General features: G+C 40.6%; 1 protein-coding gene across 6 annotated transcripts in view; it reads right to left on the bottom strand.

Annotated features, from left to right (window-relative positions):
- Nucleotides 1–19,578, bottom strand: part of itpr2 (inositol 1,4,5-trisphosphate receptor, type 2) — a 208,493-nt gene that overhangs the window by 108,535 nt on the left and 80,380 nt on the right. For all 6 annotated transcript variants that reach the window (XM_034176794.1, XM_034176795.1, XM_034176797.1 and 3 more), the window contains 8 exons: nucleotides 17,897–18,097; nucleotides 16,702–16,953; nucleotides 16,477–16,602; nucleotides 11,135–11,263; nucleotides 10,723–10,843; nucleotides 9,313–9,494; nucleotides 9,059–9,201; nucleotides 7,772–7,880 (listed from right to left, as the gene is read on the bottom strand). In XM_034176794.1, coding sequence (XP_034032685.1) covers nucleotides 7,772–7,880; nucleotides 9,059–9,201; nucleotides 9,313–9,494; nucleotides 10,723–10,843; nucleotides 11,135–11,263; nucleotides 16,477–16,602; nucleotides 16,702–16,953; nucleotides 17,897–18,097 — 1,263 coding nt within the window. The remainder of the gene's footprint in view (nucleotides 1–7,771; nucleotides 7,881–9,058; nucleotides 9,202–9,312; nucleotides 9,495–10,722; nucleotides 10,844–11,134; nucleotides 11,264–16,476; nucleotides 16,603–16,701; nucleotides 16,954–17,896; nucleotides 18,098–19,578) is intronic.

Below are 19,578 nucleotides of genomic sequence, written 5' to 3'. Positions count from 1 at the left end.
CCACAAATGCACCGAGCTGCTTTTATAAAGTGACTTTGGAATCCTCTGATCTCTTTTCACACAACTGTTGAATCATCTGCCTTTCAGAAAACAGCTTGGATGCCTAACACAAGATGCAAAACACAAACAGGGGAAAACGAGACTCTCCCAGCACCTGGAAATGACACTGGCATGAACAGAGACGATGCAAAAGCACATTATTTCCAAACCCGCTCCAATTAAAACAGCCGGTCACTTTATTAAGTCATGCACCTGTGTGACACAATCAGTCTTCATTCGGAACAAAACTACTCATGTGTATGAAATAAATGACTTAATTCATAGCACAACAATGGGAAACAGAATGTGACCTTTTGACCTCTTAAAATAGGTCAAGGTTAGTCATCTTTGAATTTGTCCAAGGTCTGTGTCTCAAGAATGTTCCCTGTGAATTTGAAGACCCTGGCAGTAATAGGACTGGACTTATGCTGAACACAAAGCATCAGAAGGACACAAAGATTTCACAAACCCAATGGTCATATTTTGATGGGCTTGGGTAATAAAATAAGATCATGAGTCGCCTCTCACCTAGTGAACCCAGACCACTCAGAAAAGGAGGATGCTAGTCAGCAGGATTTTGCTGTTTTTTTCTGAACCCAACTACAGGTGCACCTCAAAAAATTAGAATATTATGAAAAGTTTAATTTTTTTGTCAGGTATTTCAGAGACCGTAAATGTTATCTATTCTAGTTTAAATACATATTAACTAAAATGTTTCAGTCATTTTTTTTTATTTTACTTTTGATAATAACCACATATAGCTCCAAAAAAAAATACAAAATGCATATCTCAAAAATTAGAATATTTCAGCAGATCAGTTAAAAAAAAGGATTTATAATATAGAAATTTTAACTTCTGAAAAAGTATGTTCATTTATGCACTCAGTATTTGGTTGTGACTCCTTTTGAATGAATTCCTGCATCAGTGCGGTGTGGCGTGGAGGCGATCAGCCTCTGGTACTGCTGAAGTCTTTCTGGAGGTCCAGGTTGCTTTGATAGCAGCCTTCAGGTCATGCAGATTGTTGGTTCTGGTGTTTCTTATGTTCCTTGGGCAAGGCCTTTAATCCCCTATTGCTCCCGGTGTGTAGTGAGCGCCTTGTATGGCAGCACCCTGACATCGGGGTGAATGTGAGGCATAATTGTAAAGCGCTTTGAGCGTCTGATGCAGATGGAAAAGCGCTATATAAATGCAGTCCATTTACCATTTACCATTCCTCCTGGCAATACCCCATAGAGAATCTATGAGGGAGTGTCTATGGGGACAATCAAGTACAGTAACACCATGGTCAGCAAACCAGGTACTAGTAGTTTTGGCACTGTGGTCAGATGCCAAGTCCTGCTGGAAAACAAAATCAGCATCTCCATAAGATTTGTCAGCAGATGGAAGCATGAAGTGCTCAAAAACCTCCTGGTAGATGGCTGGGGTGACGTTGGACATGATAAAACACAGCGGACCAAAACCAGCAGGTGACATGGCACTAAATCGTCTCTGACTGTGGACTTCACACTGAAATTCAAGCAGCTTGGATTATGTGCCTCTCAACTCTGGAACATTAATTTCCAAATAAAAGGCAAAATTTTTTTTTTATCTGAAGAGACTTTGGACTACTGAGCAATGGTCCAGTTCTTTTTCTCCTTAGCCCAGGTAAGACATTTGTGACATGGTCTCTGCTTCAGGAGTAGGTTGGCACCAAGAATACAATGCATGCAGCCCATTTCCTGGACGTCTGCCTGTGTTGGCACTCGATGCACTGACTCCACAGCCATAGTCCACTCCTTTTGAAGCTCCCTCAAGTTCTGGAATCCACTTTGCTTGACAATCTCCTCAAGGCTGCACTTGTCCTGTTGTTTGTGCATCTTTTCTGACCACATTTTTCCCCTCAAGTCAACTTTCCATGATTATGTTTTGATCTTGAACTCTGCGAACACCCAGAGCTTTCAGCAATGACCTTCTGTGACTTAACCTCCCTGTGGACAGTGTCCATGAGTGTCAAGTCAGCAGTCTTCCCCATGATTGTGGTCATGTGTATTGAACTAGATTTGAGAGATTCATGGCATTCCTACTGAACCAGATTTGAGAGATTCATGGTATTCATACTGCATAATTAGTGACTTGTAATAAAACATTCTAATATGTATATGTCACGGACATGAATGAGCGAAGCTCTTCAGCATCTCACCATGTCATTTAGGTCCTTCAGATTTTTTTGAATAAATCCCGCAGATCCCCGCCCCCCCCACATGCCATAGAATCCAATGGACACTGACCTTGTTTGACCTTTACTTTGTAGGCCAAACATTCAGCACTGTCAAAATTATTCCATTTATTAATCCTATTAACTCAACCAATAATATGCATCACTTTTTACCAAAATTAGAGCAACATTTTACCCTTTGACCCCTGTATAAACTAAAATTGACATATGCCGTTTTTACCCCAAAACTCCATAACATTCAGTCATAGATAATCCAAACTATACCTTTTTGGAATCTTTATAATCAGACAAGTAATGTGATGTAGTTTCCAATTTGATTGGAGCATTTTTAAATTTTGACCCCTGCGTAACTCTTCAATTGACCACTAACTGGCCGCGTATTGAAAATTCAAGTGGCCAGTCATTTTGTTTTTTTTTTTAATGACCTTGAAATCTAAGGTGTATTTGTGCTGACGTTGATGCTTGTATTACCATTTGAAGAATTGTTTCAGTTATCTGGTGCACTAATAAGCCCACAGAGCATGAACCAGCTGCTGTCTGTTAGCTTAAACATGTGTATATAAGGCAACCCAAATTAAAGGAGAAATGCTGCTTTTAACAACCTGGACCTCATTTCTGGCATAAAATGTGGTCGTTTACTCACCAATATAAGTTTGGTGCGATTAGAAATCCATAGTTCAAACGACGTGTTCAGTTCAAATCTGAAGCAAACATTTTTCTTCTTTTACTTAGGTGGATTACAATTTTTTTGTGGTACACAGCACAAACTACTGGACAGGAGGAACCTAGCAGTCATGACTCACTAATTTCAAAATGCAGCTCTTTCAACCAGATGTGCAGAGCTGTGACATCAATCATCTGTGTCCAATCAGATTTCAGGAGAGTCCAGTGAAACCCCAGCCTCCACTATAGAGCACCACCCATGTCAGGAAGTGTTCAACATTTGACAGTTCCTGTTTCACTGTGAATGAAAATTTGGCACTCCTGTCTTAGTGTGAGGTTGCAAATAAGTTCCCACGAGAGTCCATGGGATCTCGTCTGTCAATCCAGGAAGTGTCGATCCAGGAAGTGTTTGACATTTCCTGCTTCACTGTGGATTAAGAATTTGACACTTCCTGTTTGGGCCACAGTGTACCATGAGCCATCCACCTTGCATGGCGTGATGCTATATTAGACTATAAGCATGCACTATTGGCTATAAAGCGGACCTATTACTCTGATTTGATCAACAAAAACAAGCATAACTCAAAGTTCTTGTTCAACACAATGGCAACACTTATTCATGGACAACCACCTGTAGTTCGCTCTCCTTTTACAGCACAAGATTTCCTGGATTACTTTGAGAAGAAAATAGATAACATTAGGTTGAACATATCCCAGCATGCCTTAACCCAGCCACTACACCCTGCTATTGAGGTGGGCGCCACTACTGAGGTATTACCTAGATTTACAGAATTTGATGGTATCTCTCTAGACATGCTGACGAAACTTGTAACGTCAACAAAAAGCACAACCTGTTTATTTGATCCTATACCAACAAAACTGTTTAAGGACCTGTGATGGAAATGATTAATCTTTCTTTAACTTCTGGATCTGTTCCTAAATGTTTCAAATATGCAGTGATTAAACCATTACCTAAGAAACTTAATCTTGACCCTAGTGTATTGAAAAACTATCGGCCGATATCAAATCTATAATTTTGCTCTAAAATTCTGGAAAAAGTGGTGTCACAGCAGCTTGTAGACTATCTTACTGAGAATAATCTCTTTGAGCCGCTGCAGTCTGCTTTTAGAAAATATCATTCCACAGAAACAGCTCTCACTAAAGTGGTGAATGATCTTCTGCTTACAATGGATTCGGACACCACTACGGTTCTGTTGCTGTTAGATCACAGTGCTGCATTTGATACAGTGGATCATCATATTCTACTTGATAGGCTGGAAAATCATTTTGGGATTACTGGGAGTGCCCTTGCATGACTGACGTCATACTTGACCAGTCGTTCTCACTGTGTTTTGTACAGTAACACTACCTCTAACCTTAGTGACATGAAATTTGGGGTTCCTCAGGGGTCTGTCTTAGGCCCCCTGCTTTTCTCCCTTTATATAGCACCCCTTGGGCACATATTGCGGTATTTTGGGATTACCTTTCACTGCTATGCAGATGATACTCAGTTATATATGCTGATAACTGCTGGTAATCTTGTTCACATAAAATCCTTAGAAGATTGCCTTGCATCAGTGAGAAGTTGGATGTCTAGAAACTTCCTACTTTTAAACTCTGATAAGACTGAAATGATGGTTCTTGGTCCAGTGAGACATCGGCATCAATTTGACCAGTTAACACTCAGCCTAGGCTCGTGTGTCATACATCACACTGACAAAGTGAGGAACCTTGGGGTAATTTTTGATCCTTCGTTGTCCTTTGGTCTCCATATTAGAAATATTACTAGGACTGCTTTCTTCCACCTGCGAAATATAGCGAAGATTCATCCCATCCTGTCTATGGCTGATGCTGAGACCCTGATCCATGCGTTCATCTCTTCTAGATTGGACTACTGCAATGTGCTATTTTCTGGTTTACCGCAGTCTAGCATTAGGGGTCTCCAATTGGTTCAAAATGCTGCAGCCAGACTTTTGACACGAAGCAGAAAGTTTGACCACATTACACCCATTTTGGCGTCTCTTCACTGGCTTCCTGTCCCAGTGAGATCAGATTTTAAGGTTCTGCTACTAACCTATAAAATTATTCATGGACTGGCACCTCCCTACCTAGTTGACCTAATTAAACCTTACTTATTGTTCTCAGGGTGCAGGACTACTTTGTGTCCCTAAGGTGAATAAGAAGTCTGCGGGTCACAGAGCTTTCTCTTATCGTGCACCTGTTCTGTTGAATGATCTCCCTGCGTCAATAAAACAATCAGATTCTGTGGAGACTTTCAAGTCCAGACTTAAGACGCACTTATTTTCCCTTTCATATGGCTAGCATACTGGTGCAGTTTTGTTTTACGCTTTTTACTCTTAATTCATGTTATTAGCAACTGAAGTGGGTCGCGGCCTCAACTTCACCTAAATTCTGGGTCTTTTAGTGAAGATTAGGGCTGGCAGCCGGCGATCACCTTAGTATTTCTTCTGTTTTTCTTGTTGATTAATGCTGGCAAATTATACAGTATTTTTTGTCTTTCTGATGCCTGATTCTGTTTTTTTCTCTGTTTAAGGTGCAGCTCCATCCAGAGATGGGAGTTGTGTTTGTGTTGGTGACCCTCCTGTCCTGTGCACCAACAGCAATTCTTGTATATTCGTCCGTGAATTGTTCTGTGAATTATTTCTGTAATTTATGTCTGTAGAATGGCCCAAGCAGAGGGTCACCCCTTTGAGTCTGGTCTGCTTGAGGTTTGTTCCTCAGAGGGAGTTTTTCCTTACCACTGTTGCTCTGAGGGTTGGTAAGGTTAGACCTTACCTGTGTGAAGCGCCTTGAGGCAACTCTGTTGTGATTTGGCGCTATATAAAGGAAATAAATTAAAATTGAACAAGCTTTGCGCCGCTGTGCGACACTTCGCTCGTAAATTTGAGCAGGATGCCTTAATTATCCAAATTAAAATAAAAACAATGACAAACATTTTAGTTTCTATGTACCGAAACTACAATATGTGCTATTTTCACTCCCTGAAATACCTGACAAAAAATATTAAGGTTTTTCATGATATTCTAATTTTCTGAGATGCACCTGTACACTTGTCATGACGTTAGAGCTGAAATGTCACATATATGTACATGTTTTAAAGTCTATGTGTTATTTCATAAGAAACTGACAAAGTGTAGAAAAATGGACAAAAGTAGAAATTTCCTGGATCCAACTATGAATCACACTAAGCATTAAGGCTTTGTCAGTTTTTGTTTTCCTTGACTGATGCCTCAGTGTTTCACCAAAATGAGAGGCTTGGATATGACCTGCAATCAAAACAATTACCTTAAGGACTAGATCCAAGCCACAAAATGTACTTTTTGGGGGGTCAGATGAGGCAGATTATAAAAGACTTTCATGTAACTTTGTAAAAATGCTATTCCTAGGCGTAAAGAGATTCTAAATAAATTAGAAGTGTATCTGGTTAAAGGAAGAAAGCCACGAAATTGTGAAAAGATTTTTGTTGACCAAGCTAGGCCATGTTTCTAATAACATTTTTAAGAAATTGGAGAACTGTGGGACCTGATGTTGGATGTCTACCATTGCTTTCTCAGTCAAATTCACATATAGAAGCACAGATGGGGAATTTTACAAACATGTTTTAAAACCTAAGAAGCAGATCAAGTTACCAGAAGTCATTTATCGAGAATAGTCTGTCTGATGTGGAACGGATAGTATTACATTTTGGGACAGCTTTGGATACTGGGACAAAGCCAAAAAAAAAATAAGTCCTGTATAGGTCCTGTGGCCCATTGGTACGAGTACTCATCCCATCCCCTTGATAGGATACCAGTCCAGCACAGGTTTCTTCCCCAAGCCAAGACCCGCACCGATGTCAAGGTGGCAGCACCCTGACATTGGGGTGAATGTGAGGCATTATTGTAAAGCTCTGTGAGCATCTGATGCAGATGGAAAAGCACTATATAAATGCACACAGACAGACAAAGTGTCCAGGAACTGAACCCAGGTCTGCATAGTAGCCTAACTCCTTACACACTGAGCTACCACTGAGCTGCTCTGAACCCATTTGGAATAGATAGCTTTGTATTTTTGGAACAAATCCACAAATAAGGACTGGGCCAACAATGTTTTAAATGACTTTTTAATCTTTTTCATTCAACACTCAATCTGGGATTTTGCTTTCAGTGCCCTTCTTGTTAGTGTAGCCATGAAACAGATGAAATATTCTGGTCTCTGAAAGCTGTAGGAAGTTGTTGTCTTCTTACACAGTCTGAGTGATGTTGCACTCTCAAAAACCTACCAAAGGTGAAAACGCACTTGGAGTTTGTGGTACTTTGGTCCATTCCCTGATTCTACTTGACTCGCCTCTAAATATTCCTGTCATTCACTTTCTAGACCTCTGGCTGAGAACGGAGTGCAGCACAAGACTAGACGCTGTGCCCCCCTCCACATGCTGCAGTATTGATTTGTTTGTTCAGTACGTGCCCCCCTCCTTTTCCTCCTTCCCTTACTTCCTCCATCCTATTCTCCCTCTCAGTTTGAATGTGTCCTCAGCTGCCTCCCTGCCTTATGTAACAGAAAGCATACCCACAGCATACTGATGAAGGAGAGTCTGGGCTCTGTGCCGACAGACCTGAGAGAAAACAAGGACTACAGCACTACTGATCAGAGTACGCACTGCTGGCACTTGAAGAAAAGCTCAGCGGACAACACAGACTTCACCTACTTTGTTATGTTCTTCATGGAACATACTGATCACCTTAAAATGTTATACCGTCACAACTTTTTTTTTTTTTGCATTATAACTGTGAAATCTGTGAAATGTGGGGATTACTAAATAAACTAGTTTCAGTAGCTCCTTGAGGTACTCACAGAATCCTGTAAGCATTCCTTCTTGTCCAGCATCTGTCTGAGTGTCTGCAAGATCTTGATGCACAGCTTCTCCTCTTTTTCCATAAGTTTCTTCGTGTGATTGATTAGTCTGAGAGAGTGAGAACAGAAGAGTATCATCATCATCATGTCTTGCTAGTGAAGTAACTGGTTCTCAAACTAAAACAAACTGGTACTTTATTAATCCCCCATTGGTGAAATCTCTTCGGAGTCTGGCAACATCAGGAGGACTAGAGCACCCGCAGAGGTTAGATGGTGTATCAGTTCAATAATCCCCCTACCTCACATTACGATCTCCATCAACCAAGAACAGTAATTTATTCATTGTCAGACAATTTGTCAATGCCACGGTGGGCCAAAATTAAGAGAGTACAGACTAAATGTGGCTCTCAGGCCCCGCATTGAGTAGCACTGCTTGAGACACACACAGAGAGAAGAAGACATCCCCACTGGTTATTTAACAATTAATTAATTCCGGGGATTATGCAGATATGCGTCCATGCTATTTATGTTTTAGAATGTAAACACTGTTAATCAGAAAACATTGGTTAATACTTCTTTGATTTAGTACATTTCTGCGCTGAATCTGTGTCTGTCTCACTGACTAACGTGCACAGCTGCAACTCATCCATCATCAATTCCACATCCCCAAACCATCCACCAGGTGGTACACACATCTATGGGATACTACATGGGCAGAGCAGTTCCTCTTTTGATCAAACTGGTGTAACAAAGAGCAGATGCAAAATCATTTGTACTCATTTTACGTTACAAGATTTTTTTTTTGTTTTCATGTTAAACTGGAGGGGATGGACTCATGCATTCACTTACCTCATTTTAGAGTTAAATTATACACTCCTCTGAACACACAGTGTTCAAAAAGGAGTGTTTAAAGTGTAGAGTCCAAAGAACAGTCAAAGGCCAAACAATGCACAAATATAATTAAGGCAAATATTTGGTGATCTGCCTCTACAAATTCTTCAGTTTATTAACCTTCATGAGATTGGGTTTCCTTTCAACTTATTCTTTAGTATTCTCTCCAAATGACATCACAGAGGTCTGATGGGGAATTCTTTTTTTTTATTGCTCTCCTGTTTGTTTATGTAGGTCATAAAAGTTGGTCAAATAATCTAAGTATAGGCATGTGCTTTCTGCGGACTCGTCGTTTTAGTAACTCACTACTTCAGTTGCAAAACCTGTTTATGTCAGTTCCTTGTCCTTGAAAGGACAAGGTCATCATTCTCGAGCAGTTTTCCGACTGTCACTTACTTGGACATAAACGCGCCACTCTCACATCTCAATCGTGCACCTTCTGGAAACAGCAGCTCAGGACTCTGCAGAATGTCCACCAGCACAGAGAACTCGGCCTGAGCCTTTGGACTAACCTGCTCCTCCAGACAAGACACAACACCCTGACCACACAGAAAGTCAAACAAACACACTCAATCCTTTACTTGGAAAATCTTATAAATATATATATATATATATATATATATATTGTTTTTTTAATCACAATCGTCCACCTGCAGCTTCTCAATGACGTTCTTGTAGTCAGGACCTCCTAGAGGCTCCTTGCGTGGACGCTGTCGGGCAGATATTCTCCAGTCCTTGGCTGCACGTTGCACCATCGTGCTATGAACCTTCAGAGACAGAGCGTTGACCTGACTGTCCAGGTCAACTGGGATAGCAATGGCTCGTGCCTTAGCTGCAGAAGAACAGAAAGGGCTAGATGCACTTTGAGTCCCATTCTTACATTTTGACCACCCAGCAGCTCATACTGCTAGCCCTGTGACCTGTGTGCTGTGCAATGCCACATTACGGAATTTAAGCAGAACTGTTTTAAGGTGCAGCATGTCAAATAAAAGTAATTCACTGCTCTTTGTGCACACGTTAGCTTGACTACTGACCACAGTCTCCAGCTCTACAACAGCTCTACAACCGCAAACTAAAGAGTTTCCCCATAGTCCCCATTTCAAAGAAGAGGATTTTGCGATTTAAACTTTTCTTTAAAAACAATGTTTAAATATGCTTCAAATTGCTAAATCAGATGTTAAGTCAGCCAAATCACCAAACATTAAACCAGGGAGAAGGTGTGCTCTTAGCAAGAAATCAACCTGGAACTGCCATTATCTTATAAATGGTGGTCATAGTTAACACAGTTAAGTTCTGTCTGCTTAAACAACTTCCTTACAAGACCACGGCACAAACGCAAACCCATTTCTGGGCACCTAAGCAGACCTTTAAAATCAGCACGGTTTAAACTCCCTAATGACTAGAACAGTACAGTGGACACCTAAATATGTTCCTGTGAATGTGCCCAGAGGTCAGTAGTCCTGTGCCCAGGATACAGTCATTGTGATTTGATTCTTTTTTTTTCTTGCCAATTACATCCACCAAGGACATTATGTTTTCACCCATATCAGTTTGTCGGCCATCAGGATCATCCAAAAAATACATTGACTAATTTTCATGAAACAGAGGGACAGAGCATTTACCAAAGGAACGTGCCATCCCATTACATTTTAGCAAAGCTGCTACCAAGTATTAGCCAGCGAGGTCATGCCCCCCAACACCCACCCACCCACCTACTCCAATCAGGATGACCCCAGTCATTATAACCTATTTGTAAGGTAATATGCAAAAGTTTTGTGTTTAAAACTTTTGCACAGCACTCTAGTACTGATCCACATTGAGATTTGTCACAGGTTTTACACCAGATGACCTTCCTGACGCAACTCCACTGTTAGAGAACTGTTAGAGCACACACTTAAGAGGTCCGCCATCCAAATATTAATCAAAACCGATCTGACAGGAGCAGACTGGCTGCTTGCACTCTATTGAGCGAGGCGCTCTTTTAACTTGTATTTACCAGGCAGATATCACTGAGGCCGCAACCGTGAGAAAAATCTCTTTCTCAGCGTAGTCACACTCACCCACATCTGCCAGTGTTTTAATGCAGCTCTCAACATTTGCCTTCTGAGCTGAGCTGAGCCAGGTACAGTTACAGATCCTGAATGCAGACTGGAGCAGCTGGATGAAGATAGGCTGGTTTGTCTACAATTAAAGAACACGAAAGGACAGACAGAATGCAGCAGAATAAGACAGATTTTCCAGATGAGAACTCTGTAGTGTTATCGTCAGTGACAGGAGAAATTTCCAAAAAACCTCTGACTTAAGGATCACAAGCACCTACACTAGGAGAAGGTGCAGTGAAGGAGACAGTCGTGCTGTCAAATTCCATTTTCATAAAGTAAGCAAAAGGCTGGCAAAGGATTTCTATGTGGCATAAATGAGCCTCTCTTGGTTGGCATAACACATCTGTTTGGTAAAGGTGAAAACTGATACCTGCAAGTTGGAGTGGTTGACAGAAAAAGGTGAGCTGAAGAAGCCCTTGACAACAGCCATCACTGTGTCTATCACATACTTTTCCAGCGCAAGATCAGCATGGTTACGATCTGTGGTACTGTTGCACACCTTAAGATTTAATTAAAAAAGAAAGCAAAAAAAATTGTGTTCAAGCACATTTTTACATAATATCTTGATTATGACTTATACAAGTGCAATCTAGGAAAAGACCTAAGCTACAAACAAGAAATACATCCATAGTGACATTGAAAAATTGTTTATTCAAACTTAATAATTACATTTGTAGAGAAGCATTTGTAAGATGATTATTGAATGCTGACTCATATTTTGATGAGTCTCACAGAATTTCTAAGGAATTACTGGATTATTTGCTTAAAAAAACAGCGAATAACAAACCTGAAAATATTGTTTTCTTAACATCTCAGTTTTGACCACATTCCTTCAATGCTTTCAGTATTTGGTTAATGCTGCAGTCAAATTAAGGACGGATAACAAAGTTTATTTACTTGATCTGTAAAAATGGAAGCTTGGTGCTGCATCTAAACTACTGTGTCACTAATATGGAGATAACTAAAGACACTATATGTAATATTACCATTTTGAAGTTACAATTTTTGATAAAAATCATTAACTGGGTAGCAAACCGGATGAGCACATAAGAAGAATAGAGTGTTTTCACTGATATCAGAATTATGGGCGTGTCAGCCCTTTTGGCCATCTTGGCGCTACTGGCGAGTAAACAATAGATAGCGGAAGCATACGTTCTACTCTCTCTGATGCCGAAAGTTCATGAAAATGCCAGAAAGCTTCACAAGCCAGCAGTGAAACACGACTGCGCTATGAGATAAAGATGAAATTAATTGGTGATGAAGATCATATGAAACGCCATCATCTGCGTGGTCGCAGAGTGAAAGTTCACCACCTGGTGGTATGTACATGGACATTGTGAATTATTTGTTATTTTCATGGGACCCCATTACAGGACTTGGAAAACCTACAAAATCTTGGATGTCTATAACCAGTTTGTTTGTGATTGGGTCAAAGAAAAAAATTTCACGGATGGTGGAGGACAAATGGAAAAGTAACGTCAACACATCCACAGCGCACGGATCATCATCGCTGGTCTCCCGCTTAATGTTTCCTACAGCTCTGCCACACATGCAGGTAAAATACATGTTAAATACTTTTCATACCAAAGTTAACTTGCTTTAATAACTTGCATTGTTAAGTCTCAAATGTGGGTTATAGTCTCAAAGGTGAGTTATAGTGCATTTACGCTCTGTTCGGCTCAATGATCATTAATTAATCATCTTATATTCGTACATAGAAATTTTCATTGCACTGTCTTGTAGGATTTTATACTTCTAACTATTTGTACTGTTTCCCCACTTTATCTGTTTGCACTGAAAGAAGGACAAGCTCTCTCCAATCTCATTGTATATTTTAGCTCTGACAGGTTTACAACATCTTAAAAATGTTTGATTTATGATGTTTGTCACCCAGATTTTAATGTTCAATGGCAAGATTTAAAAATAAAGTGTGTCTGATCCCATATGAAAATTACTAAACTGGTCAAATTGTAGAAAATCACTGTTTACATTCTTGCACAGATTTTCACAAGCTTCACCCTGATATAAAGCGCCTTGGGGCAACTGTTTGTTGTGATTTGGCGCTATATAAAAAAATTGATTGATTGATTGATTCCTGATCACTTTCAGCGATCAACAGTAATGGAGGTCTGTCTCTTTGTCTGACCAACGACATGACAGTAATTCATCATGACAGCATTCGAAAGCTAAGAATATATGCCGGTATAAACAGAAGGCATAGCAGAGTTCCACCAAGATGGTCAACGCCCGGGTACATGATATCACGTGAAAACACTCTATACTTTACAGTCTCATTTCCAGTATAACAGTATGCTAACAACCTACGCTAAAAGAGAGAGAGAACAAATGGGATAAGCTAGCTAGCTGGAGCACCCACTAAACAAATAAATTAGTAACATGAAGGGAGTGTATTTTTAGTACCCAGTATTGCCTTACATTTCACTGCAAATGGCATGGATTTTGTTTTAAGAGCAGTTTATACTTCAGTAGGACAGAATTTTTAAACATTGACATCAATCAAACATTTATTTCTATAGCCTTTTACAGCAGCCAGGGAAGGTCCACTAGTCCTAGGGTTCACTGGTCCTATTACAACCCCAAACTGATTTTAAAGTTCACAAAAAATGTAATACTTTCTAATAGCTAACAAATCAGATCCACTTTTGGATAATACTGCCAGGACAGGTTGTGCTTGGCTGCAATTGATCCCAATGGCAGCATGTACAATGAAAATAGAATAGGGCCAAGAATAGAACCCTGTGGCACTTCACAACAAAGAGGAGCAACTGGTGAGGAGAGGTCACTAATCAAAATGGAAAAACTCCTCTCAGCCAAATATGATTTAGGCCACTTAAGTACAGTCCCAGTTAGAGCCTCTTGCCAACATGAGGCTCTAACCAGGAAACAAGTACTGTGTGATCCACAGTGTCAAAGGCTGCAGTGAGATCCAACAGAACAGCAGGATTCCCTGCATCCACAGACAGTGAAGTCATTATTAAAAGTGCTGACTCAGTGCTGTGTCATGATCTAAAATCAGATTGGAATTTTTCAAGGATGTGATAGTCTTCTAAAAATGACTAACTGTATAAAAACAACCTTTCGGAAAAATCTTGGAGAGAACTGGCAGATGCAAGACAGGTTGGATAAAACTGACGAGTCAAGGTTAGATTTTTTTAAGAAGAGGTCAAACCACAGCATGTTTAATAGACCCCGAACTATAAGACAAGAGTTGAAAAAGTTAGGAGACTCGACCCGACAGTATTAAAAACCTCTATCAGCACTTTAGCTATAACAACATCTGAAGGACAAATTCTTTGTTTCGCGTGCCGCTGGGACCCACTGCAGAAGTGAAGCCCAGCACAGCGTGAGAATGGTCTTCAAAACATGGATCTATCCACAGATTCTACTGTTTCCATTTGTGAACACTGGTGGAGTGGCTTTCAGACAGGTAATAGTCAGAGCCTGACATTGCATCATAATTATGGATCAAAATGGCTGTCATTCTGTTTTCAGATGCACTCTGGCTTATTTTACTTTTATCAGCTTCATCAGAACTCACACAAGTCAAAGAGTTGGAAGTAATCATTTATAATGTGGTATGTAATATTTTAAAAGATTAAAAATATTAAAAGTGGTTTTAATCATTATCACTGAGAAATAAAGTTTGCACAGCTTCTCAAAAGTGTTTTTTAGAAAGCGCGCTGGCAGCGTTCCATCAGCGGTCACGTGATGCCGTGACATCACAGCGTGTAGAGTCCCATCTTTGTCTGTTCGACTGACAACAGGAACAGACAGACCTCAGCATGGACAGTGACGAGATCAAGAACTTTTCTGACTCCTCTTCTAGTGTGGATTATTTCTGTGAGGAAACTGAGACTGACTCGGATCCTGAGGATGTCGCAGCAGTGATTAGACCCTACAGATCGGAGCTGTATCTTTCGGATGAACATTCAAACCAGGAGCATTCTGGAAAATAATGCCGACAGAGCTTATGGCGGAGCCGAAGCAGAGGCAAGAGACGTGCCAATCACAATGGATTTTGAAAGGCTGCAGAATACGGAATGGTAAGGGAGGCTTTGATTTTTGTTGCTGCTGTTTATAACACTAATTATAGCATTTTTGATTCTCGCGTCTGTTTACCGCCTTTGTAATTTTTCCGGAGCCACGACAGTGTAGCTACTACTTGCGGACCACCGTCATTACCTTCGGGTTTTTGCCGTTTGAGTGCCTGGCATTGCATTCATCCGTGTTTAGTTACGTTATTTTCATGAAAGAATAGGAAATAAACGGCGAAAGTTTCAAGAAAGATCGCCGAAAACAACAGTGAACATGCCGCCACCGTGTTTACTACGTATTGCACTGATATTTTTACAAGTTCCTTGACCATTTCAAGATTATTGTGACCATATTATTTGGGGCTGACATTTTATGTGTTCCTGTGAGCGGTGCGAGAACATGGAGACGGTAGAGGAAAGTGTCTGCTGTCGGGAGCAAATGCGGGTGTGCGAGCGGAGCGAGCCGCAGCCTGACATTTCGTGCATCACACAACACCACAGCTTTTGATCAATCTGCATGGACTTGAAAAGGCTAAAACCTTTTGCCCTTGTGTTTGTGCAATATGCTGCGACACACTGGTCGGGCATATCGACAAACAAGTCCCTGAGAGCTGTGTTTAATCAAAGTTTCTGCTGCTAAAAAAAGTGTAAACAACGGCCGCCAAGCGTGCAAGCCGATACGGTCTACACGCAGTGACGTATTTCAGGTTCGGTGCTTAGCGGGAAGCTGGTCACGGGGCGTGCATATTTTTCAGTGGCGGGACGTTCAAATGTTGTATATAACGGGAGAACCGCGTCCATTTTCACAACCGAATTATATAACCTTTGTTACATGTAATAAGACTATGGTGTCTTTAAGTGTCATATCCACTTTAAGATACCTTGTAGAGTATAGTTGTGATTGGCTTACGTCGTGATAGCAGGTAGCCAGCTAGCATTCTGGCAGGCTGCTACCAATAATTAAGTTACGCAAAAGAAGTCCAACATGTTTTACTGTTCAGTATCATCTTATACCCGATTACAGATTATCATCTGATTTTACAACAGGGCAGAAATCAGGAGGCCGCTGCGCTTGGCTTTGGCACTGAAGGCAAAATAGGACACAGGATGCGAAGGGGTAGTATTTAGTCACTTACATATTAATGGGTATGTTTTGAGTAAAACAGGAAACAAACCAATCACAGTGTCACCTGTGATTGCAAAGAGAGCGCTGCGTCAGGAACTGGTGCACTGCTTTAGATAATCAAGCCAGAAGTGAGGTTTTTTTGGGTGATGAATGGGTTCTGTGCTCAAAGTGTCAAAGCAAGCGTTCAAGACCAACCGTTAGCTCCCTGAGGTGAACCATTACAGCACCATTATATAACACTGCACAGTACCCCCCCCCCCAACCCCACCCACCCATTACACTTGCACCATCCTGTGGCCAGTCTAATTTTAAGACCAACACACATGGACTTCCAATTTAAAGAATGTGGAAGCTAAGGATGAACATCACAACTGCGCTGGAAAACTTGCATGGAGAGTTACACGGAGCTGTGTGCTTATTTGCACTGCGTGGAAGAGAGGGCGCTAAGGCTCAACATATCTTCAGACATGCACTGCTTCAGCAGAATGGATTGTAGGAACAGTGTGACCTTTTAATCAGACAGAGCCTTACACTGGACATATCCACGAGGAAATTGTCAAAGAGCTTCCAGATGTGGTTGGAGGTGTAGATCTCCTTCATTTCTACCTCTGTGTCCACATAGCAGTGATTCACAAAGTTGACATAAGCACTTTTCACCTGAGTGATTTAAAAAACAAAAAAAAGAGACAAAGAAAGATGTGATACATGGTAACGCAAATAAAGAGGCAGATTTCAGGTGTACCACAAAATGTCTACCTCTGGTATACAGTGGACATCAGTGACAACTTTGACAATATCATCCAAAGGCAGCAGAGAGTTGCATTTCAGCTCAGTATAGACATTCTTTCCCTCAGTGCAGGCAGCCAGTAGTTCCACCAGGGTGATGTGGTAGGCCAGAGCTCCATCCTCACTTGTTCTCTCACGTTCAGAACCCATCATCTGCAACAACATGGGGAAGGAGGAGCGGTCGTTGTAGAACACCAGCACGTCCTCACCACCGTTCACCAGCTGGAGGTGAGAAAAGACAAAGAGCAGAGCAGAACTTGAGATGTTTATGATCCAGCACTATCACAATAAGACAAAGGGATATGTTTAAGATCTCAAACTTCAGGCTAATTTAAAATTAGATTTCCTAATTTATGTCCAAGATATTACAGGTTAGCCAGCATCTGAACAGATTCTGTAGTTTTTTTCCTCCATAAGAAAAGCACCGATAAAATATGAGCTTAAGAAAAATTATCCAATAGAGAAATATTGTAGGTCACTCTTAACCTGACCAGGTCAACGAGGTCAGTTTGCGCCCATTTCTTGGAAGTTGATCATAATAGAAAGAACCAAACATTTAACAGTTTGTTGCAAGGACACGGTGGATTTCAGCATGCTGAGAGTCTACACTTTTCATAGATACTACATTTGCATGTATAGACTGAGTGTACTGGAGAATTTAGGGAACTCCAAGGCATGTCGCCAGAGAAGACACTCCTTGCTCGACATAACATGATTTTGGCATTAATGTGATGAATACATTGATTAAATATGTATTAAATCAAGTGAATATTTACTTTGTAATTAGTAGCCCTACAACAATACAGAATATTGCTTAAACATTTCTCACACTGATGTAAAAGCTCTTTCACTCTGTTATACAACATTGGCCTTAGCATGCATAAGGACCTTGAGATTTGCAACGTAGCTTCACAAGCAATTTGACAGACCTATCTTTATATTATGCATGGCCCAAAATAGTTTGTTGGATATCAGAACACAAAATGTCACAGCTGAATAGGCATATTTTACAGTGTAAATCACATACAGAATTGTTGCAGCCCCACTGACCAACCCCTATATTTAATCCTATATTTGCCCTATTAATTGCAGGGGAAACAATAACCTACTTCTGTGTAGACCAAAATAAACCATTTTTAAAAAGAAAGAAATGTAGACGTCTCACCTCTGTCATGACTTTGTCTTGGCATTTCTTTACATATTTGCCATCAGCTTTCACAATGGTTTGCAGGAATTTAAGGTATAGGACATGCCTCCCATGTGTTTCAATGCAGTGGACAAAATGGTGCACCACACGGTCACTGATCTCATTGCACAGCTGGTAGTTATTCATAAAGATGTGCCGTACCGTCTCAGCTTCCAGCAACTGGGCAAAACAAAAGAAGCACCCTCTCAATCTTTCAGAAAAGCAATCTTCATACAAACTGTACATAGATTCACTTGGACAACAGAGAGTTAATAGAAAAGAGTAATTTTTACCCGAGGCCATCAAATATGGCCATCGGGTATTGTGAAGACTTTGCCGTCCGTCCGTGCTCAGCATAAGTCCAGTCCTATTACTGCCAGAGGCTTCAAATTCACAGGGAACATTCTTAGGACACAGAACTTCGACAAGTTCAAAATGGCTAACCTTGAGGTATTTTAAGAGTTTTTTTAAGAGGATAAAACTCACATTCTGTTTAATTCTGTTCAGGTTTTTTTTTTTTTGTTTGCTTGCTTGTTCTTTGAGGGGTGGGGCTGACAGCCAATCAGAGTAGAGCAGCAGCATGACATCAGTGGCTGGTCTAGCTACCTGCAAACTGTTTCATTTGTATGTAAATATTACCTCTTTGTCATATATTATGCAAAAGCTAGCGAGAAATAAACAATTCTAAAACTGAAAATGCTGTTTTTGGAACTTGATAACACCTCTGAAGTGATTTCCGACATTTGGCAACCATCAGCGTGCACGCTAACTTCCGCTAAGTCAAAGGTAACTTCTGCTCTTGTCAAAAGCTCATGTATGCGCACATGCACGCCCTCCTGCAGAGGCCATTAAAACGTAAATATTTTTTATGATTGATTGACTGATTGACAGAGGGGCGTTATTGAACATGTACAAATTGTACATAAGACAATAGGATCTTAATAATTAATGTAAATAACACACATATATATATATATATATATATATATATATATATATATATATATATATATATATATATATATATATATATATATATACACTCAACAAAAATATAAACACAACACTTTTGGTTTTGCTCCCATTTTGTATGAGATGAACTCAAAGATCTAAAACTTTTTCCACATACACAATATCACCATTTCCCTCAAATATTGTTCACAAACCAATCTAAATCTGTGATAGTGAGCACTTCTCCTTTGCTGAGATAATCCATCCCACCTCACAGGTGTGCCATACCAAGATGCTGATTAGACACCATGATTAGTGCACAGGTGTGCCTTAGACTGCCCACAATAAAAGGCCACTCTGAAAGGTGCAGTTTTATCACACAGCACAACGCCACAGATGTCGCAAGATTTGAGGGAGCGTGCAATTGGCATGCTGACAGCAGGAATGTCAACCAGAGCTGTTGCTCGTGTATTGAATGTTCATTTCTCTACCATAAGCCGTCTCCAAAGGCGTTTCAGAGAATTTGGCAGTACATCCAACCAGCCTCACAACCGCAGATCATGTGTAACCACACCAGCCCAGGACCTCCACATCCAGCATGTTCACCTCCAAGATCGTCTGAGACCAGCCACTCTGACAGCTGCTGAAACAATGTTTGCATAACCAAAGAATTTCTGCACAAACTGTCAGAAACCGTCTCAGGGAAGCTC

The sequence above is a fragment of the Thalassophryne amazonica genome, chromosome 8 (assembly GCF_902500255.1).
Source record: "Thalassophryne amazonica chromosome 8, fThaAma1.1, whole genome shotgun sequence".
NCBI classification, from domain to species: Eukaryota; Metazoa; Chordata; class Actinopteri; order Batrachoidiformes; family Batrachoididae; genus Thalassophryne; species Thalassophryne amazonica.
Note: the sequence above shows the minus strand (reverse complement) of the source record. Positions and strands in the feature narration are given on the sequence as shown.